Genomic DNA, 24,877 nt, shown 5'->3' with positions numbered 1-24,877 from the left:
GTACAATAAGGTGGCTGCCCCATTGGAGGCTCTCATATTAAAGATTTTCAAGTTAGAAAGGTAAAGGTTCCATTATTGTCATGTACCATACATGAAATTCTTTAACTTTTTGTACTGTAAGGAAGATAGAAAGTCGCCACTTTGTGTAGTGCCCCTCACAGAGATGAACTCGCGACCCCTGGTTAACAAGACCAGTGCTCTAACTACTGGGCTATCAGAGCCTCTAAGATGTCACATTCTATGACACAAAACAGCTTCCACCTTCTGGTTTACATTCTGAGATTTGTGCAATTGGACAGAGGGCAAATGCTTTAAAGATGAATTAAAATAGTGGAGGGAGGAAAGAAAAAAAGACAAAGAGAGAAAATGACAACACAGAAAATATTATCAATGTTTTTTTTGTTTTGTTGAAGAGATCACTGGTAATTACATTCTCGTGAGACATGAAGGTTCATTTTCAGTTCATCAAGAGAACAAATTACTAGGCGTTTTGAAAAAGTTTTTTTATTGAAGTGGTTTGGTTCAAAGATCAGGCCGATAACTCTAAATTCTAACGGCCTAGAGACAAAGTGAGAATGAGAACCAGAGAGGGACACCAGTTTACTGATTCCTTTGGCAGATCAGGAAACACCAGCACCGCAGGACCTGGCACACTGTGTGTGCCACCATCCTGATCTCTGTCAATACTGTTTGGAGACTCAAATTTGGCAGAGGTTGGAACACCATTGGTTCAGTAACTAGGAAATTATGTGATTCAAATGATACCTACATGTAACAATGGGCAGCCTCTGTCTTGCCTGCTTCCAATGCACAGAGAATCTGAAAAGGGGGAAGGCAGGTCAGCGGGAACGGAAAGGAAGAGTGGGAGATGGAATCAAGGGCCTAGGCAAGAGGCAAAGCAGGAACAATGTGTAGAAGCAGCTAATAGGTCAATTTAGCCCATCATCGCCATATCGTGGAAGGCTGTATACCGCACGCCACCAAGAATAAGCAGAAAATTATGGTCAATATGTATCTCGTGACTCAAAACAATAGTCAAGCAGAGCCAAATTGTACTCCGTCATCTTCTACAAGACTGGGCCTCTGCCCATTGACTCAACATGTCCAAAAGTTTTTAAAAAAGACCCGATTTCTGCAAGATTTTCAAGGTAGGATGCAGTGAAGTGCTGCTCCAATCATTTGACCCCAAATCAAAAGGATCAAAAACCCCAGAGATACTGAAACCAGTGATTTAATAAAATGTGATTTTGTAATGTAATAAATGTTCCTTCTTTTGCCAATATACTTCCTTTGCCAAAGGGCCAGCAATTCCTTGTAATGTTTAAGTTTACTGTCATATGTAGAGATACATTTGCTTCGTGAGCAATCCAGCAAGTGAACCCATACAAGGTACAGCAGTAAAAACAGCACAGAAGTTATAGAGAGAGAGAGAGATCGAGATCAGTTATGGCAACAAAGATAACATTATTTTACAAGTGTGAGGTTTGTCCAAGAGTCTGATAGCAGTTGGAAAGAAACCATCCTTGAACATGAATCTCACACTCATGGATCTTCTTCCCAATGGCAGGAGGGTAAGGATACTGTGGCTGGGGGGGGAAGATGAGTCTTTTAAGATGTTTGTTGTTTTTCCAAGGTAGCGGGGAGAACAGATGGAGTTTATGAAGGGACGATGAGCTTGTGTGGTGGTCTGAATGGCGTTCACAACTTGTCTGATGGTCTAAGCTGCACCCATAACTCAAGACACATTTCAGACACCGTGCCAATCATCCTCCACTTATCTTTGTGGTATGGTGAATATGATATTGAATTAGGAATTGCATCATGCCCATGTGAAAGATGAAGTGCTGAATGCCAAATTGATATGGTACCTTGTTAGAACATTGCAAGTCATTGACTGGCAGGTCAGAGAGGGAGTGGGGTGGAGATGGGACACTGGTGATGCACCAAGCAATTACCTGATCTACAATTGGTTTCTCCCCTGCAAAGACCGAATGCAGTATATGAGACTGGATGAGGTACAAGTGAGCCATTGATTCACCTGAAAGTCCTGCAGCAGTTGGCATAGGAAAGGAAATGGTTGATAAAGATGGAAGTAGCAATCACTTTGGCTACATAACATTCAAACATTACGCAGGTCTTCTTTCTTCATTTGTTATAAGGCCAGAGGTTACCAGCACATAGCCTTGAAAAGAGCAATCTTTACCACCACTCTGCAGTTTGTGTAGTGGGCAAAGTACAAAACACAAAAACAGCAAAATAAAGTCAGTTTGTATTGATCAAAGTTCCTTTGTCTTCTGTAGAATCCTTGAGGTAAAACGTCGACCAGTAAACTGCAGATCTTCCTCAGACAGAAATAGACACAGCTCTCCTTTTGAGTTTAACATGAAGTACGTCTTCAGTATTCTGCTTCTCATAGGAAGAATTTGGACAGAACCAGATTTTGAAGATTTATCTGATCCTCTCGACTTTAATGGACCTTCCCTGCAACAGGTGTGCTCATCTTTTTCCTTCTTTTCCACAGTTGGACATAGATAAGGTAAGAGTCAAATTACATTTGTTCTTCAAACTCATTAGCAATCACAGCATTTGTAGAATCCTTCTGTAAAGAAGTCGACTGGTTCTATTTAATGCACCTACATATCTCTTTAATTAGAACTGCAGACTTTTCAACCACTCTGGCTTCTATTGCCTTTTCCTACAATTCCTGATCCAATTTTGCAACTTCCAATTCAGTCTCGTTTTCTGACAGTTTATTTTGAAGCCTTTTATTAGATTCTGCCTCTGCATTCAGTTATTTTGATAGGAAAGTAATTCCTCTCATTATCTTCCAAGAAGTTACTAACTTGATCTGGAGTAAAGGATCATGTGAAACCTTTGACCTTTGTACTTCTGCTTTCATCCTTGCTATTGTAAACTTGAAGTGTTTGAATTTCTTCATCTTGCTTGTTACATTACTGCAATTTCTTTTTCTTTCTGCATCATTATTAGCTAGGCCTTCAAAAAAACATTCTTGATTGCTTTTTAAAGTCAGCTGACTTGTGGTATTCTTTGGCTTGGCTTCGCGGACGAAGATTTATGGAGGGGTAATGTCCACGTCAGCTGCAGGCTCGTTTGTGGCTGACAAGTCCGATGCGGGACAGGCAGACACGGTGCAGCGGTTGCAAGGGAAAATTGGTTGGTTTAGGGTAGGATGTTGGGTTTTTCCTCCTTTGTCTTTTGTCAGTGAGGTGGGCTCTGTGGTCTTCTTCAAAGGAGGTTGCTGCCCGCCGAACTGTGAGGCGCCAAGATGCACGGTTTGAGGCGAGATCAGCCCACTGGCGGTGGTCAATGTGGCAGGCACCAAGAGATTTCTTTAGGCCGTCCTTGTACCTCTTCTTTGGTGCACCTCTGTCTCGGTGGCCAGTGGAGAGCTCGCCATATAACACGATCTTAGGAAGGTGATGGTCCTCCATTCTGGAGACGTGACCTACCCAGCGCAGTTGGATCTTCAGCAGCGTGGATTCGATGCTGTCGGCCTCTGCCATCTCGAGTACTTCGATGTTGGTGATGAAGTCGCTCCAATGAATGTTGAGGATGGAGCGGAGACAACGCTGGTGGAACTGTTCTAGGAGCCGTAGGTGATGCCGGTAGAGGACCCATGATTCGGAGCCGAACAGGAGTGTGGGTATGACAACAGCTCTGTACACGCTAATCTTTGTGATGTTTTTCAGTTGGTTGATTTTCCAGACACTTTTGTGTAGTCTTCCAAAGGCGCTATTTGCCTTGGCAAGTCTGTTATCTATCTCGTTGTCAATCCTTGCATCCGATGAAATGGTGCAGCCGAGATAGGTAAACTGGTTGACCGTTTTGAGTTTTGTGTGCCTGATGGAGATGTGGGGGGCTGGTAGTCATGGTGGGGAGCTGGCTACAGGGAAAACCTCAGTTTTCTTCAGGCTGACTTCCAGGCCAAACATTTTGGCAGTTTCCGCAAAACAGGACGTCAAGCGCTGAAGAGCTGGCTCTGAATGGGCAACTAAAGCGGCATCGTCTGCAAAGAGTAGTTCACGGATGGGTTGCTCTTAACCAATGACTGATTCTCTTTTAAAAGATGAATCTCCTCCCCCAACCTTTTACATCTTGATAAAACTAAATCTCTTTCCTCAATAAGTGTATCAATTTCTTCAACAGTTATTCTTTTCTTCTGCTCACTGGTTTTGCAAATTCTATCTGCAATTAAATCTTTCTGGATAGTGTTTTCATGATTATCCAATATTTCCAAGTCCTCTTTCAACATTTTGATATCTCAAGACAGTTGCACCAGCTTTGCAATCATTTGTTTTAGTCCTACCTCAGATTCAATTACACAGGAATAATCACCAGCAGTATTTGCAGCATCTTCTATTACTTCATTTTCATCTATTGCTGATAAAAAAAATTCCTTCATTATTAGTTTAGATGCCTTTGATTTAATTTCACATTGATCGGTTTTTCTTTCTCCAGAAGTGAATTTATTATTTATAGTCTTCTGTTGTTCTCACAACTCAAAGTTTCAAAACCCAAGATCCTGTTTACTATCGTTGCTAACTGTTCCTGAGCAAAGTCATTCCTTCTTTCCAATGGTCCATTGATTGTCCATCCAAGCAGAGTTTTCATAGTGTAAGGTCCATCTCTCGGTATTACTTCTAATGGTTCCAGAGGCTTGGTGAATTTAAACCAATCAGTATCTCTATCTCAGAATTATCTTCCGATTTATAAACCTTCCTCAAGTATGATCACTGATCCACGTCATTTTGATGAGGGATGTTTCCTTTATGCACAGGCATGGACTTCTGTGTGCATATATCTGGAAGATCATAAAAATCGTCACTGTGTATTCCAGCCACCTCTAACCCTGAAACCATGTTAGTTTCAATGACTTTTTTTTGTCCCAGAGGATCCAAAATAATTTTCATCTTTTTTTTCCTTCAAGATTAAGCTTTTTCATAAGCCCCACAGAGCAAAATGTCATTCCTGGGTCAGGAAATGCATGTCTTCTACTGTTGTATACCTGTTCTTGGCCTTGACTTGTACAGACACTATTGAGAGTTTGCAGTTATCCTGACTGGCCCAGTAAGACTACTTGTCTGAACCAAGGCTAAAACACAGTTTTCTGCTGCTTCCTTTGTTTCTATTTGCACATTTTCCAGTTCCTTTGGTGAATATGGCAGCATTCTCGGATGCTTCAAACTGCATATGTTACAACTAAGTCGCTTTTTGCAATTTTTACTTATGTGCCCTTTACACATACAGCCAAAATGTACTCCATTTTCCTTTAAGAAAGCAATCTTCTCATTATGTTCCTTCTTTTCCAATTGTGAACACATTTCCAAAGCATGTCCACCTTCACAGAACAAACAGCTCTTCTCAGCAGGCAAACTCTCCCTTTCTTCAGTTACTTTGCCCTTTTCCTTATTTACAACTGACACAGTAGTGGCAAAGGTATTCCTTCTCAATTTCAGACAAGGCTGCGACTTGGATTTCTTTACGTCTTCGCTCGCTGTTGGAGTGTCCAAATACTAGTACAGTAGCCATCCGCATGTGCCAATCAAGGAACTCCACAATATCCTCAAAGGTGGCATCCTTTCTATATTCTGTCTGAAGTTTACAAACTCTTGATCTCTACAAATCCTTCAGCCTACAGGGAAATTTGCTTGTAATGATTAATGTATTAGAAGGTAAATCACACATGCGGTCGATATCCTCCATGGCATTACAACATCCTCTTAAAAAGAGGGAGTATGCTTGTTAAGCCTTTGTAACCTCCGATTTTATTGATGACCATGAAAGAACCTTATCCATACAAGACATTGCAATTTTACACTCATTGCCAAAATGATCTTGTAGTAGTGCCTTTGCCTTATGGATCCTTTTCTGGATCCATATGCAGGCAACTCCTCACCAGTTCCTTTGGCTATCCTCCAGTGTACTGTTCCAGGTAATAAAGACGATCTCTGGTATTTTTATTCTTACTTTCGATATTGTGTTGAGAAGATTTAATAGATGCTGGATACTGAAGTGAATCTCCGTCAAAAACTTGAATCTCCTTGTGTAAGGAATGGAGACCTTGTTGCTGCACCAATAAAGCAGGAATTTCATTTTGTTTTGCTATGATTGACAATATATTGTCTTGTTCACAGTGGTTTATAGCCAGTGTTGTCTCTGAAAATGTCACTTCCTTATTCACCCTGATTTTTATTACCTATTGGAAGTGAATAGAATTCTAGCTGGATAGATTGAAATCCGCTCATATCTCTGTCCACTGGGGTCGTTTATAGGATTATAGATTTGGCACCTCCGTGCCTTAACGTGCCTTGTTCGGGTCTATACACGTCTCGCAACCGAAAACACTGGCTCTTATTTTGGGATTAAATATTTTCTTTTTCTGTTGTCGTTCCTCAAAATGTGACTCCAAAACATTAATAATTTACTTCCCGCACCAGACACCACTGAGCCTTGGACTCATTTAACAGCTATTTTTTTTCTCAGTTCCAGTTTCTCTTTTTGCCTCCTTAGCTGCTCCTGTTTCAGCTTCTCTTCTCTCCACAGCAGCTCCTCCTGCTCTCCCTCTAATTCTTCTAAGGCATATTTATCCTTAACTGGAGCTTTCTCTAGAACTCCGCTCTCTTCTCCTGCTACCAGTATTTGACGCACCATTACCTGGTCATATATCATCCTCTATTTCTGAGGTCCCCCTAATCTTAATATCTGGCTCCTTTTCAACTCGTATATCCTCTTCCCTTTTGTCCTCTTTGCCGACATTTTGCAGCACATAAAGATGTGTCATTTCCATACCACTGACTCTAGAATCAACTGCTGTTGTCTGCAGTGCTTTCATGGAGTCTTTACTCTCATCAACCGAAGCTGCCTCTTCTTCTATAATTGCCAGCTTCAGTCTCGCAACAAGAACACTTTTGTCACCTTTTGTTTATTATTGTATTGGATGCTGTTGAGGGTGATGACCTGACAGAAGATGCCCAGGTCACTGGCGCTGTGGTGCAGAAGGGAAGGAAGAGGAATGCAGTGATCATAGGGGCTCCATTGTCAGGGGAACAGACAAGGGATTCTGTGAGCCTGATAGATATAGCCACATGGTGTGTTGCCTCCCAGGTGCCAGGGTGCGAGATATCTCAACTCGGGTCCAGAGTATTCTGAGAGGAGAGGGTGAGTAGCTTGATGTCTTGGTACACGTGGGTACCAATGAGATAGTTAAAAAAAAAGGAGGAGGTCCTGAAGAGGGATAACAGTGAGTTAGGATGGAAGCTAAGAGACAGGACCTTCAGGGTAGTGATCTCTGGATTGTTCTTCTCAGCAGGCAAACTCTTCCTTTCTTCAGTTACTTTGTCCTTTTCCTTATTTACAACTGACACAGTAGTGGCAAAGGTACTCCCACTGTTTCCCCCACTTGCTACCTGTGCAGAGTGCAAGTGGGGGAACAATGAAAGGATCAGATGGATGAATGTGTGGCTGAGGGGCTGGTGCAGAAGGCAAGGTTTCAGATTCTTAGACCATTGGGAGCTCTACAAGAAGGACGGGTTACACCTGAACCCAAAAGGGGCCAATAACTTGGTGGGCAGATTTAATAGAGCTATTGGGTATGGTTTAAACTAATTTCATGGGGGGATGGGAACCTGAGTGATAGGGCAATGGATAGGAAAGGGAAAATAAGAAAAGTTCAGATAGGCAATGACATTAAAAGGGCAGAAGGGGATCGAAGAGTATGGCCAAGTGCGTCAGGTAACAAAGTGAGGGGTGTGGGGAGTAACAGATTAAAGGTATTATACATGAATGCACAGAGTACAAGAAATAAAATGGATGAGCTTGAGGCTCAACTGCATTTTGGAGGGTATGATGTTATAGGAATAACAGAGGCATGGCTGCAGGAGGGCTAGGATTGGGAAATTGATATTCCAGGGTATATGTTCTATCAAAAGGACAGACGGGTAGGTAGAGGGTGTGGAGTGGCTCTGTTGGTGAGGAAGAATTTTCAGTTACTTGAAAGGACTGACATAAAAGCAGGTGGAGTAGAGTCTGTTTGGCTAGAGGTGAGGAATTGCGAGGGCAAGAGGACCATAATGGGAGTCATATACAGGCCCCCAAACAGTAGCTCGAATATAGGAGGCAGAATAAATCAGGAGTTAAGACTGGCATGTCAGAATAGTAATGATACAATTGTTATGGAGGATTTTAACATACAGGTGGACTGGGAAAATCTAGCTGGTGCAGGACTACAAGAAAGTGACTTTATAGAATGTCTCCAGGATACATTTTCTTAGAGCAGTTCATGATGGACCCCACCAGGGGGAAGACATTTCTGGATTTGGTGTTGTGTAACGATGTGGATTTGATAAGGGATCTTGAAGTAGGGGTGCCATTCAGTAATAGTGACCATAATATAGTGAGTTTTAATTTGCAATTTGAAAGGGAGAAGGAAAGAAAGTCAGAAGTATCAGTATTACAGTTGAATAAAGGGGATTATGCAGCCAGGAGGGAGAAGCTTGCCAAAACATAATGGAAGGATCCCCTGGCTGGGAGAACAGTGGAATGAAAATGGCAGGTATTTCTGGGCAATTTTCAGAAGGTACAGGGTTAGTTCATTCCAAAGAGGAAGAAAGGTTCTAAGGCAACCAAAGGGCAATCGTGGCTGACAAAGGAAGTCAAGAACAGTATCAAGACCAAGGAGAGGAAGTATAATATAGCAAAGAGGAGTGGGAAGCTAGAGGATTGAGAAACCTTCAAAGAGCAACAGAAGATAACTAAGAAAGCTATACGGGAGGAAAAAGTGAGGTACGAGGGTAAACTAGCCAATTGTATAAAAGGAAATAGTAAAAGCTTCTTGAGGTATGTAAAGAAGAAAAAATTAGTTAGGACCAAAATTGGGCCCTTAAAAATAGAAATGGGCAAAATTATTACAGGAAGCAAGGAAATGGCTGACGAGTTCAACAGATACTTTGGATCTATCTTCACCAGGGAAGATACAGGTAAAAGTCAGATAGGGGGTAGAAGTTCTACGGTATCAAAGAAATTGATAGAAATTTCAACAGTAATGGAGGAATTGATGGAAATCCAGATTTGGAAGCATGTGGCCTTGAGCAAATTGAATGGACTGAAGGCTGATAAGTCCCCAGGGCCTGATGGACTGCATCCCAGGGTGCTTAGGGAGGTTGCTCTTGAAATTGTGGTCAACATTTTCCAGTGTTCTATAGATTCAGGAGAGGTGCCTGTGGATTGGAGGGTGGCTAATGTTGTGCCACTTTTTAAGAAGGATGGGAGGGAGAGAATGGGCAATATCAGGTTAGCCTGATATTAGAATCTATTATAAAAGAAGAAATAACAGAACACTTAGACAGAAACAATAGTATCATTACAAGTCAGTATAGATTTCTGAAGGGAAAATCATGCTTGACTAATCTGAAATTTTTCAAAGATGTGACAAGGAAGGTGGAGATGGGAGAGCCAGTGGATGTGGTGTACTTGGACTTTCAGAAGGCTTTTGATAAGGTCCTGCACAGGAGATTAGTAGGCAAAATGGTGTTGGGGGTAGGGTGCTGACATGGATAGAAAATTGATTGACAGACAGGAAACAAAGAGTTGGGATTAACGGGTCACTTTCGGGATGGCAGGATGTGACAAGTGGGGTCCCGCAGGACTCGGTGCTAGGTCCTCGATTGTTTATCATATATATTAATGATTTAGATAAGGGGATTTTAAATAACATTAGCAAATTTAGAGATGGCACGAAACTGGGTGGCAATGTGAAATGTGAGGAGGATCTCAGGAAAATGCAGGGGGACTTGGACAGGTTAGGTGGGTGGGCGGATGCTTGGAAGATGCAGATTAATGTGGATAAATGTGAGTTTATCCACCTTGGTGGCAGGAACAGGAAGGCAGATTATTATTTAAATGGAGTCAAGTTAGGGAGTGGGGAGTTCAACATGATCTAGGTGTACTTGTACATTAATCACTAAAAGCTAGCATGCAGGTTCAACAAGTTGTGAAAAAGGCAAATAGCAGGTTGGCCTTTATAAAAAGGGGAATAGAGTATAGGAGTAAAGATGTCCTTCTGTAGTTGTAAAGAGCCCTGGTGAGATTGTTCTGGTCTCCTAATTTGAGGAAGGACATTCTCGTTTTTGAGGAAGTGCAACTTTGATTCACAAGGTTAGTTCCCGGGATGGCGGGATTGACGTATGCCGAAAGGTTGGATAAACTGGGTTGTATACGTTGGAATTTAGAAGGATGAGGGGAAATATGATTGAGGTATATAAGATTATTAAGGGATTGGACACGATAGAAACTGATTACATGTTCCTGATGATGAGGGAGACTAGGTCTAGAAGCCATAGCTTAAGAATACAGGGAAGGCCCTTTAGAACAGAGATGAGAAAGAATTTTTTTAAAACCCAGAGAGTTGTTGGTCTGTGGAATGCTTTGCTGCAGAGGGTGGTAGAGGCAGGTTCTCTAGATAAGTTCAAAAGGGAGTTAGATAAGGTTCTTGTGGACAGGGGAATTAAGGGTTATGGGGAGAAGGCAGAGACAGGGCACTGATAGTGGAAGATCAGCCATGATCTAAATGAATGTCAGTGCTGGCTGGATGGGCTGAATGACCTACTCCTGCACCTATTGCCCATTGTTTCCAGGCCCTGTAAACCAGTTCTTTAATAAGATCTGCCTTCTTCTAGGTTGCCATACATTGTGACTTAGCATAGACTCCTAAAGCAGAACAGGCTATTTCACTCGTATCCATCTTGATGTCAGGTTCCCAGCACAGAAACACAAGCAAATTGCACTGTTATCAGCAAGAAAAATTCCACCATAGCATCCATAATTTATATCACTAATTTGCAAGAAATGGCTTTACCAACGTGGCAACAAATTCCTCTTCTCACAGATTAGACGTTTCAAACTCTTTTTCTGGCCACGACGCAGGCAGACGGATATAGATTACAAACTGCAAAGCAACTCTGTATTTCTAAGATGGGCACCATATTGCTTTCAATATAATTCAATTTCCCCTTACAGCAGTCCCAATGTTCCAATAACAATTTTCTGTCGACTAAATGTAGCGACTTCAGTCAATAAAATAGTCATTTGGAGGCTAAATGAAGTGTTTGCATGTGACGCGTTTCTTGAATGAATCGGTAATGAAGCCCCAATTAATTTTCTTAAACAGCCTTTATTAATGCTTCCGAATCTGGATTTCCATCAACTCCTCCATTACCATTGGAATTTCTATCAATTTATTCGATACCACAGAACCTCTACCCCCTATCTGACCTTTAACTGCATCTTCCCTGGTGAAGACAGGTCAAAAGTATCTGTTAAACTCGTCAGCCATTTCCTTGCTTCCTGCAATAATTTTGCCCATTTCTGATTTTAAGGACCCAATTTTGGTCCTAACTAATTTTTTCCTCTTTACATACCTAAAGAAGCTTTTACTATCCCCTTTTATATTGGTTAATGTCTGTAGTAACATTCAATATCTTTAGGCAAAAAACCACTATAGAAGAAAGTAATGTTCTAGTGAAATACCGATTCATACATTCCTCTAATGTTCTTAGGTCAGTGTAATGCTCATGTAATGGTCAACAGAAATTATCAACACCTAACCTGCCCTCCTCGGATCGCCCAACTGATGACGCGGGCTAGTGAACCTCCTTTTCTATGCGCACAAACCCCTGTGCATGCTCATTGAAGAACATGCTGGCCCTGGCTCCAACCACTCGCTGCCAGGGCTGAGCGGAGCACGCATACATCACCATGCTCCATGGTGCATGCATACTGGTGGTCACGCCAGCCCCGGCTGAAGCTGCTGCTGCTGGGGCTGAGCTAAATACGCATGCACTGCCACGTTCCTTTCTACTACGTAAATGGACACCTTGACACTGCTGATGCCTGCGGCCAAACAATAAGTAAGCAGCAAGCCTTTGGCTCTTACAATCAGGTTCAGGAACCCCTCCACCGTCAGACTCCTCAATGACAAACTCAATCAGACTCAATTAAGGACTCTTACTTGTGCACTTCATTGATTTTCTTTTTGATCTCTCTGTATTGCACAGTTCATTAACATTCGTTATCTGTTTACTTGTTTTACACTGTGTACAGTTTATTTTTTGCACTACTAATTATGATAATTCTGCCATGCCCTCAGGAAAAAGGAATCTCAGGGTTGTATGTGATGTCATGTATGTACTCTGACAATAAATCTGAAAACCACTGTCTTAGCGATTCTCCAGCTATCTCCCTTTTAAATTAAAACTAACTTGTTTTCATCAACTCCCATGATCTTATGAAAGTCCTAAATATGAAGCATTAATTTGGTTTCCCTTTCCACCGATGGTATCTGAAATGCCAGGGTTTTCTTGTTTAATACTTACTCAAACACATGCACACACATTCTTCTACAACGCACAACTTAAATTGAACCCATTTAGCAATCGCTTTACTTTGCTAACCTGATCTACAATCAGATAACCCCTGAATTGAAAGCAGATGTACAATGGGGAGAGGATGTTGAAGAGGTTTTTAAGAGATTGATGAAATAAAATGGTGTGTACATCACATTATGATATGATAACTTTTTGCACCTGGAATGTGATCTGGGAATGGGAAATCCCTTGAAGTCAGATGTGCAAAAATGCGAAGAAAATTGCAACTAAATTAGCCCCATCAGATTTTGATCAGTTTATAGCTAATTCTACAAATGCTAAAATAGAGAACTAATTAAAACTATTAATTTTCTCATGCGTTGCCAAAGGAAGTTGTTTAGTTGGGCAGACAGTTACCTTTTTTCTCCATTTTCTTCATATCTCTCAACTTTTCCACATTGAAGGGATCGTTCAGCCATAGCTGCATACGAACAAATGGCTCCCTCCCCTTCAAGCTGAGCTTGTGCCAAGGCTTGGGCCGAGAAAGTAAATCTGAGACAGAGCCTTGTGTCAATCCTAAAATGCTCTCTCCAAATAGCCTTTGTCCTGGGGAGGTGGGGAAAGGAGGAATAACAGACGTCAGACTACTTTAAAAGGTCCAGAAACTGCACCAAGTTACACAGCTTTTTCTAAAGGATCCATAACATCCATCATTAAAAACAATGCAGCACAGGGATTATGTACAAGTTATCCAACTTTTGTCAGCAGTGGTCATGCTATGATAGATACACTGCTTAAGGAGCATTATATCATGTAACACATTGTATTTGGTTCCTTGCCAACAAGAGAGAATTTTCTATCTTTGGGTCCTTCTCCAAACCATCAGGAAATTAGTGGCTTTACCCCCTCACAAGAACATCACAGAAATTTCTGCAGGGAATGGAATAGAAGCTAAAAGTCAACAGCCAGGTTTCAAAACTCATTAATGAGCAGATTGCATATGATATTGTTTTAGAACAGTGGTTTTAATTTTTCTTCCTGAAAATAACATTTATTCACAATGAATAATTTACAGAAAAGAAAATAGTTCAAAGTCCTTTCGCATCCTTGGTGTCATTTCCAGACATTTTTATCAATGTACATTTTTTATATTCATTCTCCATTTCACAACATTGCCACCACTGTGGCACCTTGTCATTTACCCCCTCCTCCATTGTTTGAGGGGTTTCTCCTCAATCTCAGCCCCTCAATGCCCTGTAATGGGAGGATTCTAGACTGTGGTCCTTCCCCAGCACCTTAGCATTGGATATGCCAAGCCTCAGTGGGTCCCTCAGTACACACTGCCGCAGCTTGAAATCTGCCGTCGACAGCATTCCCTCACCGACTTTTCGATGTGCTGAAAGACCATCAAGTTTCGAGCAGATGATCTTCCAGCTGATGACCGAGCTGATGATCTTCCAGCAGCTCTGGATATCTGTCTCTCCATGTGTCTCTGGGAAACTTGAGAGAGACTAGTGTAGAAATTGCAGGAGCTCTGGCAGAAATATTTAAAATGTCCTTAGCCATGGGTGAGGTGCCGGAGGATTGGAGGGTAGAACATGTTTTTCCGTTATTTAAAAAGGTCTCCAAAAGTAAACCAGGAAATTACAGGCCGGTGAGCCTCATGTTGGTAAATTATTGGAAGATGTTCTGAGAGATCGGATATACAAGTATTTGGACAGCCAAGGGCTGATTAAGGATAGTCAGCATGGCTATGTGCGTGGTAGGTCAGGTTTAATGAATTTTATAGAATTTTTTGAGGAGATTACCAGGAAAGAAGATGAAGGAAAGGCTGTGGATGTCATCTATATGGACTTGACAAGGTACCACATGGGAGGTTAGTTCAGAAGGTTCTGACACTAGGTATTCATGAAGAGGTTGTAAAATGGATTTGAAATTGGATGAATGGGAGAAAGAGTAGTGGTGGATGGTTGCTTCACAGACTGGAGGCCTGTGATTAGTGGTGTGCCTCAGAGGTTGGTGTTAGGACCACTGTTGTTTGTCATCTATATCAATGATCTGGATGATAATATGGTAAATTGGATCAGCAAGTTTGCTGATGACACTAAAATTGGAGGCATCGTGGACAGCGAAGAAGATTTTGTAGAGGGATCTGGACCAAATGGAAAAATGGGCCAGAAAATAGCAGATGGAATGTAATGCAGACAACTGTGAAGTGTTACATTTTGGAAAGACAAACCAAGGTAGGACATGCATGGTAAATGGTATGGAACTGAGGAGTGCAGAAGAACAAAGGGATGTGGGAATATAGATACATAATTCCCTGAAAGTGGCGTCACAGGTAGACAGGGTTGTAAAGAAAGCTTTTGGCATCTTTGCCTTCATAAATCAAAGTATTGAGAACAAGAATTGGGATGTTATGGTGATATTGTAAAAGACATTGGTGAGGCCAAATTTGGAGTATTGTGTGCAGTTCAGGTCACCAAACTACAGGAAGGATATCAATAAGGTTTGTAGAATGCAGAGAAGATTTACTAGGATGTTGCTGGGTCTTCAGGAGTTGAGATACAGGGAAAGATTAAACAGGTTAGGACTTTATTCCTTGGAGCGTAGAAGAATGAGGGGAGATTTGATAGAGGTTTACAAAATCGTGAGGGGTATAGTGCAAGTACGGACCAGATACCGAGGAGCATGGGCTCTCTCTTCTGGTTTACCCTGCTGCCCAATGCAGACTCAAACTGGCCGCAGATGCAATCCGAGTGGGTATCCAAACAGATGACGCTAATTTCATCCAAGGATAGGAAGCTTTGACCCGAGTGCCTCCATTTCCTGGCAATGCTGCCCTTCTTCCCTCTTATGCCCTCATCCTTCCAGAAAAGGGCTTGATGTAGCACACAAACAAGACAGGAGACAGTGTTGAAGGAAGTGAGAGCTGCTACTGCCTCATTCTCTGGTCATGGCCAGTCTGGTTACTGCAAGGTTGATGAGAGTGCATGTCTACACTAAAAATAAAGCAAGAAAATACAGTATCTGTTTCTAATTTCCTGTGGAAAATAAATAAAACCACTTTCATTTGCAGCTGGGGACACATAAATAACACCACAGACATCTTTGTGAATAATTCAAATGAACTTTCCGAAGGCCATCTGTTTAGTGCATGGACTTATAGGGCAGGCAACAAGGAACATGCAAAAGACTGAACTAATTTGGGGTTGTCCGGGAAATCAATGATTTCTCCAGCATGGCTCTGGACTGACTTCATCTTTAATCATCTTTAAACTTCTATTCAATACTCTTAAGTTGGTACATTTCTTCCCAAGGGTCTGCTGTTTACAGTGAACAGCATTCTCATTGCTTGTTTTTAAACTTTGATATTAATATAAACAAACACAGCCCTGTGAGCATTTTGAAAACAGCACAGCACACAAAGATTAAAGGGGGCTAAAATCCAAAGCAGAAAGCTGCATTTGGAACCATCACAGAACATGCAAGATCAGGCAGTGCCTTGAATTGTTTTCTTCAGGCAAATTATCTCAGCAAAAGACAGAGTTTGTGTTCTAATTAGCTTTAATAATTTACACATGCACACCAAAGCCACTGAATGTTTTGGGAGAAGACCCTGGTGCAGTCTGCTCTGCTGAGTCTTTTCCATTCCTCAATAGGAAGCAGCGGAAAACTAAGGCAAAAACAACCATTGTGTGCTCGGCAATTGTCCAAAATGCAGAAATACTGGAGGAACTCAGCAGGTCTTGCAGTGTCCATCGGAGGTTAAGATAACCAACACTTCGGGCCTGATCCCTTCTTCAAGTTACCTTGAAAGCACCTTGGTTTGTTGAAAAACGGATGTGTGACAGCAAATGCTAAGTTTAATGAGGACAAAAGTTGCTACTTGGAATAATGGTGAGCATTTTGAATGTTTATTCACTGCTTGCATTGAGAGCAACAGACTGATCTTCACACATTTATTGTGTTTATTCCATTCTTGCGATTGGGGATTTTTGCCTTTTGGTGATTGGTGATTGGTCTGTTGGATGTGGAGCAATGCCATGAATTTAGTACACATACCCCTATGGCAGCCAACCTTGTACATTCCATGCATCAAAATAAATGGCCACAAGGAGGACTCACGAGAGCTGGCCTTGGTGGCTGCCATGTTGTATTTGGCTTCAGCCTTTCAATAAGTTGAGAGTGAAGCAGAAAAGAAAGAGGTGAGGTGTGTGTTTTTGTATGTCGGGGTGGGGGGGGTTGGTGCTGGCGGGGTGGGGGGGGGGAAGAAATCGGACTCCGTCTAGGTGAATCAGGCCTTTGTCTACATCGCTAATTGTGCCTCCTTCAATGCGCCACTTCTAGTCATTGGGAGAGGTGCGGGGACCACTGGGTGCCCAGAGCAGTGAAGGAGACCACAGGAGGCAGAAACTGCTCAGTGGTGCATTCCCCTTCAAGTAGCATCCAGGGCACATGCCATACCTTAGATACGCTCCTGCATACAGATGTAGACAATAGCTTATTAATTCTTTCTGGCAAAAAAAATTATCATCAAATGATGATCTTATCAGTCAAATTAAACACTCCAATGCAACAAGAGAATCTCTCCCTGCTTAAAACATAAGCATGTGGCTGAACCAAAGACAAACAACATTCATCATTGTTGAAGACCAAAGAGACTGCAGATGCTGGAATCTGGAAAAAAGACAATGCAAGAATTCAGCAGGTCAAGTAGGGTCTTGATGTGACATCTTTTGCCTCCACAGATGCTGCTTGACCTGCTGAGTTCTTCCACTGTTTTGTTCCTTGTTTCATTTTTGGGTGTGTTGATTCAGGAGAACAGGATCCACATTTAACTTCACAACAAACTTGAATTATGAACAGGAAGTTTCCCTTGAAATCTTCCCTATCCCATACTAAACAACTTCCTATTGCATTCCACAGATCCTGTCCAGAACCGAGACCGCCCGACTAGACTGCCTAACTCATCTCCATCAGGACACTAACATGCCTCTCTGGTGAGGCATTGCTCTTTGCAGGTTGGCTCTGATGTTCCTTCGTCTGAGGCTGAAGGTGAGGGGATGCAGCATTATAGTTCAGCATTAATATTGTAGTAAATACAAGGGCTCATTGCACATTAGTCTCCTCATTTATTGGGCTGAACCACACAAACCACTAGTGGTGGTTCTGCAGAAATGTACTGGCAATATGCTCGTCAAAGTCACGATGGAGGCCAGTTGCCAGGTGCGGAACACCAACGTATGGAACAAAGTTGCACTTTGCATCTTGCCCCTCTACTTTATGCGAGGTACATCTGATTATGTGGTGGGACCCCATTAATTTGAGGTCATTGATAGATAAATGGATAACTGCAGGCAGGTGGTTCATTTTACTTTTGTTTTAAATTCATTTCTGGCAGATCAATTAAGAAAATTTAGTATTTTGTTTAAATGTTCCCGGATATCAGAGAGATCTATTCATTCTTAGGTCAAGGCCTGAGGATCCAATCATTTGCCAGGATGGCAGCTGAGCTCACGTTTGATTGGTTCGGCAGAGCAGCGAACGGTACGTGACCACAGCAAGCACCAGGTCCGACGGAAGATTGAATGTGGATTTGTCAGATCTTCTCCCCACCAAACAAAACTAGAGGTCTAGAAGATTGGACTATAATTCAAGTAATTGCATATTATTTAAAAAGGAAGTTGCATTTATGAAGCATCTTTCAGGATGGTTCAAAATTCTACTGAGCCAGCAAAGGTTTTTGAAATATTTTTGATGTCCGGTTTTATCACAAGTAGGACCGGGAACAACAACAGAAAACAGCTAGATCATTTATTTTTGAGATCTTGGCTGATGGATAAATGTGGCCAGAACATCTAAGAATCCCCTTGCCCTTCCTAAATAGTGTGGTGAAATCATACGCATCTATTTAAGATGTCTGATGAAACTAGGCAGAGTAGGGATTTTTTTCCCCACAAAGCCTGAAGTTGATCAAATTCCCTGCATCTGCTCAATTGTTTTCCTTTGAGATTTACCCGATTCCATTTTGAAACCTGCCAAATCTGTTCCCCTCCAGTCTCGGGCAGTGCATTCCAATTTCCCACTAATTGCTGCCAAAAATAAATATTGTTCAGCCTTCTGACTCTCATGCTCAATACTTTTAATTCCGAGTCCTCTGGTTATTGACATTTCAGTAATTCAAAAATAGTTTCTCTCTTGATGTTTAATATAAGCTCTTCACAATTTGAAACAACCCTACTGAATCTTCAACAGCAATCTCAGAAAATTCAGACAGGATTTGTGGAAAAAGAAACAGTTAACCGTCAAGTCAGTGATGCAAGACTGTTGTCCTTTTTTTGCATTCACAAATCACATCCGTCTGTACTGAGTATTTCAGATTCTCATCTGCATTTTTTGGCTACCATACCTTCTTGTAGACATTTCTTCAAAGGGGAATAACATAGTTTATTCCTCAGTCGTGAAAGCATATTTGTAAACCTCCTCTGTATCTTCACCAATGCATTCATATCCTTATAAAGCTGATGTGGAATGCTAACAGTGAAGCACCTGCTCTGTCATATTATCTGCCATGAAAGTTCAATCTTTAGAGGAGGCTTCACTAATAAGATCCCCTGATAGAGCCCAGAATTTTACCATAAGATTCCGATCCCACAATTTACCCTCAGATGTTTTTGATTAAAATGCATTCCTGTCTTCAAAACATTTTGTTAAAAACTGTGCCTCGACTTTGATGAGTTTCCCCACTGATGTTTTGAATCCAACTTAAGAATATAGTTTACTCAATAAAAGGGACATTTCGGACCCCAATCTGTGTTTCCTTATACTGTTCAATTTCTCATCAGTTCCTGAATTTTTCCCCTTCAAACCATCACTGCTTTATTTTTAACCAGCAGATATGATTGGGAACTTCAAATCCTTGCTGAAGTCAGGATATACAGTGCGATAAGCTTCCAAGTACAATTGGGAGTTACTTTTCCAAAAGAGTCAAATGGGGAGATAGAAAATCCATTTACAGGTACTCCCTGATTTACAACTATAATCAGGACTGAAGGATCAGTCATATCTTGAAATGGACATAAGTCGGAATTTTGCCCGCATGTATGGAGTTCCCAAGTCTTAAAGCAAACATTTTAATCAAATGCTGTATTTAACAAACTATAACATGAATACAGGGCACATAAGAGCCAAAATGTGCATACTTACCTTGTTAGTTGGCGTCCTGGGGTCCGTAGGCTGGGCGTGGCCATCTTGATTCCTGTGCGCATGTGTGAGTCTTCGGTTGGCACAGTGGTTTCGCATATTAGAGTTGGGTTGGCCCATGCGCTAGAGTTAATGGTGTAAATTCAATATCCTCAGGGCATTTAACTCTTGCACATGCACCAACCGAATTCCAATATGCGAACTCACCACGCATGCGCCAACTGAAGACTTGCACGTGCGCACAGGAATCAAGATGGCCGTGCCCAGCCTACGGACCCTGGGACGCCGACTAACAAGGTAAGTACACACATTTTGGCTCTTACATGCCCTGTATCCCCATTATAATTTGTCAAATACAACATAAACTACATAAATTTTATATTTTTCTTATTTATGTATATATTTTTAAAAATTTGATCATATGTGCGGATGGACGCAAGTTGCATAGGTCACAAGTCAGGGAGTACCTGTACATTAAATCAATGTAGGTTCTGGATTTCAGCATGCAAATCCTGTATTTAAATAAGATGTGCTAGCAAAATATTTCAACAAGCTACACTGAGAGTTATTGGAAAATATACAATACCTAAATTGTTGTCTGTTAGCACTTCTTTAACCTTTTTGGTGATGGCATAAGTGTCCAACTCAGAGGACATGGCTACCATTTCTTGAATGCCTGTTGGTGTCTGGCCATTGGACAGGCTCTTACCACACAGTGAGTGAGAAGATGATTGGCTGTCAGGTTGCTGGTTCTCTTTCGTGCTTTCCAGAGCTGCATTGACTGGTTCTTGTTGGTTCTTCTCACAGTCAGCAGGGCTGGGTGGAGGGGACGGTGAATATCTGGGCTGAATGGCATTTGCTGTTTCAAATAAGAGAGAGAAAAATGTTTTTTTTTTAAAAAAACATCTTAAAAAATGATTAAAAAAAAAAGCTGAATACATCTTATTTGTCAGCAAAACTTTGGCACTGAACCTATGACTTAAAAAGTTGTACTTCCCAGAATTTCAGGGATGTCAGCTTTTTGTCACTTAGGGGAGCAGAATTGGACAAGCCCAGTTAAAAGCTGAGGTTTAAACGACCACTGATCTTGGCCCTCAGGCTAGTACGAGCATCACAACTAGCTTGCCAAGAGCAATGCAAGATTAGAAAGATGCCAGGCCCCCCAAACACTAAATAGCTCAGGCAGTCTGGGATCACAGGAGGGTTGAGAATGGAAGAACTCCAGATGCTGGAAATCTAAAATAGTAAAGGAAAATGCTGGAAGCACCCAGCAGGTTGGGTGGCATTTGTGGAAAAATAAACTGATATAACTATCCAGGTGAGACTGAGGGATCTTTAGCTGTCAGAACTATAGAACACTACAGCCCAGAAACAGGCCCCTTTGGCCCTTCTAGTCTGTGCCAAACCAATTTTTTGCCTCATCCCACTGACCTGCAGCTAGTCCATAGCCCTCCATATCTCACCCATCCATGTACCTGTCCAGATTCTTCACAAATATTAACATTGAGCCTGCATTTACCACTTCAGCTGGCAGTTTGTTCCACACTCCCACCACTCTCTGTGAAGAAGTCCCTCCCGCCAATGTTCCCCTCTAAACTTTTCCCATGTTCTCTGGTTTGTATCTCACCAACCCTCAGTGGAAAAAGCTTATCAACATTAACTCTGTCTATCCCCCCATCATAATTTTAAATACCTCTATCAAATCTCTCCTTATTCTTCGATGTTCCAGAGAATAAAGTCCTGTCCTGTTTAACCTTTCCCTGTAACTCAGTTCTTGAAGTCTGTGCAATATCCCAGTATATCTTCTCTGCACTCTTTCAATCTTATTTGATATCTTTCCTGTAGTTAGGTGACCAAAACTGTACACAATACTCCAAATTTGGCCTCACCAACATCTAATACAACTTTAACATAACATCCCAGCTCTTATACTCAATGCTTTGATTTCTGAAGGCCAAGATGCCAAAAGGTCTCTTTACAACTCTCTCCACCTGTGACACCACTTTCAGGGAATTGTGTATCTGTATTCCTAGATCCCCCTGTTCTACTGCACTCCTCAGTGCCCTACCATTCACCGTGTACGTCTTTTCTTGGTTTGTCCTTCAAAAATGCAACACCTCACACTCGTCTGCATTAAATTCCATCTGTCATTTTTCAGCCCATTTTTTCCAGCTGGTCCAGATCCCACTGCAAACTTTGAAAACCTTCTTCACTGTCCACAGCGCCTCCAATCTTAATGTCATCCTTGCTCGAAAACAATTTATCCCAATCCACACATTCTAGATCCTTTCTCATTTCCTCAAAATTAGCCTTTCTCCAATTTAGAATCTCAGCCTGAGGCCCAGACCTATCCTTCTCCATAATTAACATGAACCTAATGGCATTATGATCACTGGTCCCAAAATGATCCCCGATACATACCTCTGTCATCTGTTCTGACTCATTCCCTAATAGGAGATCCAGTATTGCATCCTCTCTTGTTGGTACCTCTATATATTGATTTAGACAACTTTCCTGAATACATTCGACAAATTCCAAGCCATCCAGTCCTTTTATGCTAATTGGAATCCCAGTCAATATGTGGAAAATTAAAATCTCCTACTATCACAACCTTGTGTTTTCTGCTCTCTCTACAAATTTGCTCCTCTTAATTCTCGTTGACTATTGGGCGGTCTATAATACAACCTCATCAGTGTTGTCATACCTTTCGTGTTCCTCAGTTCCACATATAGCCTCAGTAGATGAGCCCTCTGGTCTGTCCTGCCTGAGCACAGCTGTGATATTTTCCCTGATGAGCAATGCCACTCTTCCCCCTTTCATCCCCCCTGTTCTATTGCATCTAAAGCAACGAAAGCCTGGAACATTGAGCTGACAGTCCTGCCCGTCCTGCAACAAAGTTTCACTATATGGCTACAATGTCCTAATTCCATGAGTCTAAACCCATCTTCCTTTCCTACAAAACTCCTTACATTGAAATAGATACGCATTTTGGCCCACGAGCCTATATCTCCTAAATTAACCAATTAACCTACAATTCCCGTATGTTTTTGGCATGTGGGAACGTCATGGTGAGAACGTTCAAACCCCTCACAGACAACGCCAGATTTGAACCTGGGTCACTGCTGCTGCATTGGTGTTGCGCTACCCATGCTTTGGATTTTGACCAGAGGGGTTGGTTTGGGTGTAATAGGACTGGGGAGATGGGGAGGAAGTCCTCCTGCTAAATTCAAGTTTGTTATGGAAAAATATGCACCTCTCAAGTAACAGCCAATCCAGGTCCAGGTTCTCACTGAATTGTGTTTGCCACAAGAATGTCTAGTCTTTAAGTGGATATTTCCAACAGTCAGTAAAGCCTGTTGAACAGCCATTAAGTTTTGGATGAGCAGTTAGTGTCCTAAAATATTAACTTTGTTTCTTTCCCCGCAGATGCTACCTGACTTGCTGTATTTCCAGCACCTGTAGTTTTTTCCCCCAATTCTCAAGCGTTAAATCTTCATTTGCATGGTGCACGATTGAGACACGAGCAAAGGACATTTTTCACCATTTCCCATGGGAATTTTTAAGCAGGATGGATTCAGCAAAGCAAGTCATGCTTAGTGAATCACTGAAGCTTTTGAGAAGATAATGAGCACAATGGATAGAGGGTGGATGTTGTACTCTGGATTTCCAGAAGGTGATTGATAAGGTGCTGCACAAGATAAGGATGCACAAACTTGGGGTCAACGTATTAGCGTGGATAAAGGATTGGTTAACCAATGCAAGGCAGAGAGTTGGGATAAATGGTTGGTTCCTGGAGTGTCGCAGGGATCGGCGCTGGGCCACAAGTGTTCAAAAAGTATTTAAATGATTTGGAGGAGGGATTTTTTCTTCTAGAGATAAGTGAATCTGTGGAATTCTCTGCCCACTGAAGCAGTAGAAGCAGTCTTGTTAAATGTTTCAAGACACAGATGGATAGATTTATGAATAGTAGGGGATTTAAGCAGGTAAGTGGAGCAGATCCAGAGTCTGATCAGGCTCGACAGGCCAGAGGGCCTACTCTTACTATTTCTTGTGTTCATCTCCTATGGCTCTCGAGAAGTGGGTGGTAAGTAGCCTTCTTGAATCTCTGCTGTCCTTCTCAGGAAGATACTACCATCATGATCAAGGAGCTACAGGATATAGAGTAAAAGCCTTCTTGAATCTCTGCTGTCCTTCTCAGGAAGATACTACCATCATGATCAAGGAGCTACAGGATATAGAGTAAAAGCCTTCTTGAATCTCTGCTGTCCTTCTCAGGAAGATACTACCATCATGATCAAGGAGCTACAGGATATAGAGTAAAAGACCAGTGATTCTATGCATCTTGGAGAGGGGCGATTCTGTAAGAAAACCCACACCAACAATTGCATGAGTATCTGGTCCTTTACGAAAATTATAAGAGTCATTCTGGAATCAGGAGAAGACTATGGTATGCCCTGACCTCATCTGGTTAATGATCAAGTTACTATAAAAATTTCCCAATACATGACAGTAAAATAAAATCTCTTACCTTGTATAGGTTGTGCAGGATGCACAGCGTTCTGGCCTAACTTATCAATGAGCCACAACTGCATGCGGATGAATGGCTCACGGCCTTTCTGAGTTAGCTTACTCCATGGCTTGGGTCTGGATAGCATATCACTCACACTACCCTGGGACAGGCCCAGCACCTAATACAAAGGAAAGATGAGGGAAAAATTATTTTCCTACTTTCAACCCTGTCCTGTTAATAGCTTTACTGAAATGGGAATATGTTATATGAGATGGATTATTTTACAGGAGAATGACAGTCCCATTGCTCTGTGGATTTTATTGCAGCGCTTCAATGGATTTCCCCATAATATCACCCCTGTATGATGGGAAATCCACTTACGGGCCTTCAGCTTCTGACAAATGAATATTCTTCACAATTTTGCATCAGGAGAACATGCAGAGAAGATCGATGACTAAAGGCCATTGGTTTGGACAAATTTATTAGTTGCTCTTTTGAGGTGAGAAACAGATGCACCAAAAATTGCTTTGTACCTCAGTAGGTTTTAAAACCAACATATCAGAGCAATAAATCATCTTTCATCAGCTCATAATTAGATTAGAAACTTTGCTTCAGAACAGGGATAGTGTTGGAAAATATGCACCAGAATAGCAGACATTCACAGGGAACGATTCCAAGAATCTCACAACCCAGCAATGTATTAACTACATCAGTGAAGGGGCAAGTGGCCAATCAGCAGCGTACAGGGCTGTTTCCACCAAAGTTCTCTGCATACACGTTC

The 24,877-nt window shown here is 41.7% G+C and overlaps 1 protein-coding gene and 1 long non-coding RNA gene across 7 annotated transcripts in view; one reads left to right on the top strand and one right to left on the bottom strand.

The window, feature by feature from the left end:
* Positions 1 to 24,877, bottom strand: part of cux2b (cut-like homeobox 2b) — a 392,464-nt gene that overhangs the window by 14,206 nt on the left and 353,381 nt on the right. For all 6 annotated transcript variants that reach the window (XR_011356280.1, XR_011356281.1, XR_011356284.1 and 3 more), the window contains 3 exons: positions 24,115 to 24,274; positions 20,173 to 20,445; positions 12,798 to 12,986 (listed from right to left, as the gene is read on the bottom strand). Coding sequence is in view for 1 of the 6 variants with exons in the window: in XM_069933362.1 (XP_069789463.1) it covers positions 12,798 to 12,986; positions 20,173 to 20,445; positions 24,115 to 24,274 (622 nt within the window). In the remaining 5 variants the exon portion in view is untranslated. The remainder of the gene's footprint in view (positions 1 to 12,797; positions 12,987 to 20,172; positions 20,446 to 24,114; positions 24,275 to 24,877) is intronic.
* On the top strand, positions 16,054 to 19,123 carry LOC138761376 (uncharacterized). Its single transcript, XR_011356286.1, has 3 exons — positions 16,054 to 16,280; positions 17,310 to 17,438; positions 17,853 to 19,123. It is a non-coding gene; the product is annotated as an uncharacterized lncRNA (long non-coding RNA).

Source organism: Narcine bancroftii, chromosome 4, assembly GCF_036971445.1.
Source record: "Narcine bancroftii isolate sNarBan1 chromosome 4, sNarBan1.hap1, whole genome shotgun sequence".
Lineage (NCBI taxonomy): Eukaryota > Metazoa > Chordata > Chondrichthyes > Torpediniformes > Narcinidae > Narcine > Narcine bancroftii.
Note: the sequence above shows the minus strand (reverse complement) of the source record. Positions and strands in the feature narration are given on the sequence as shown.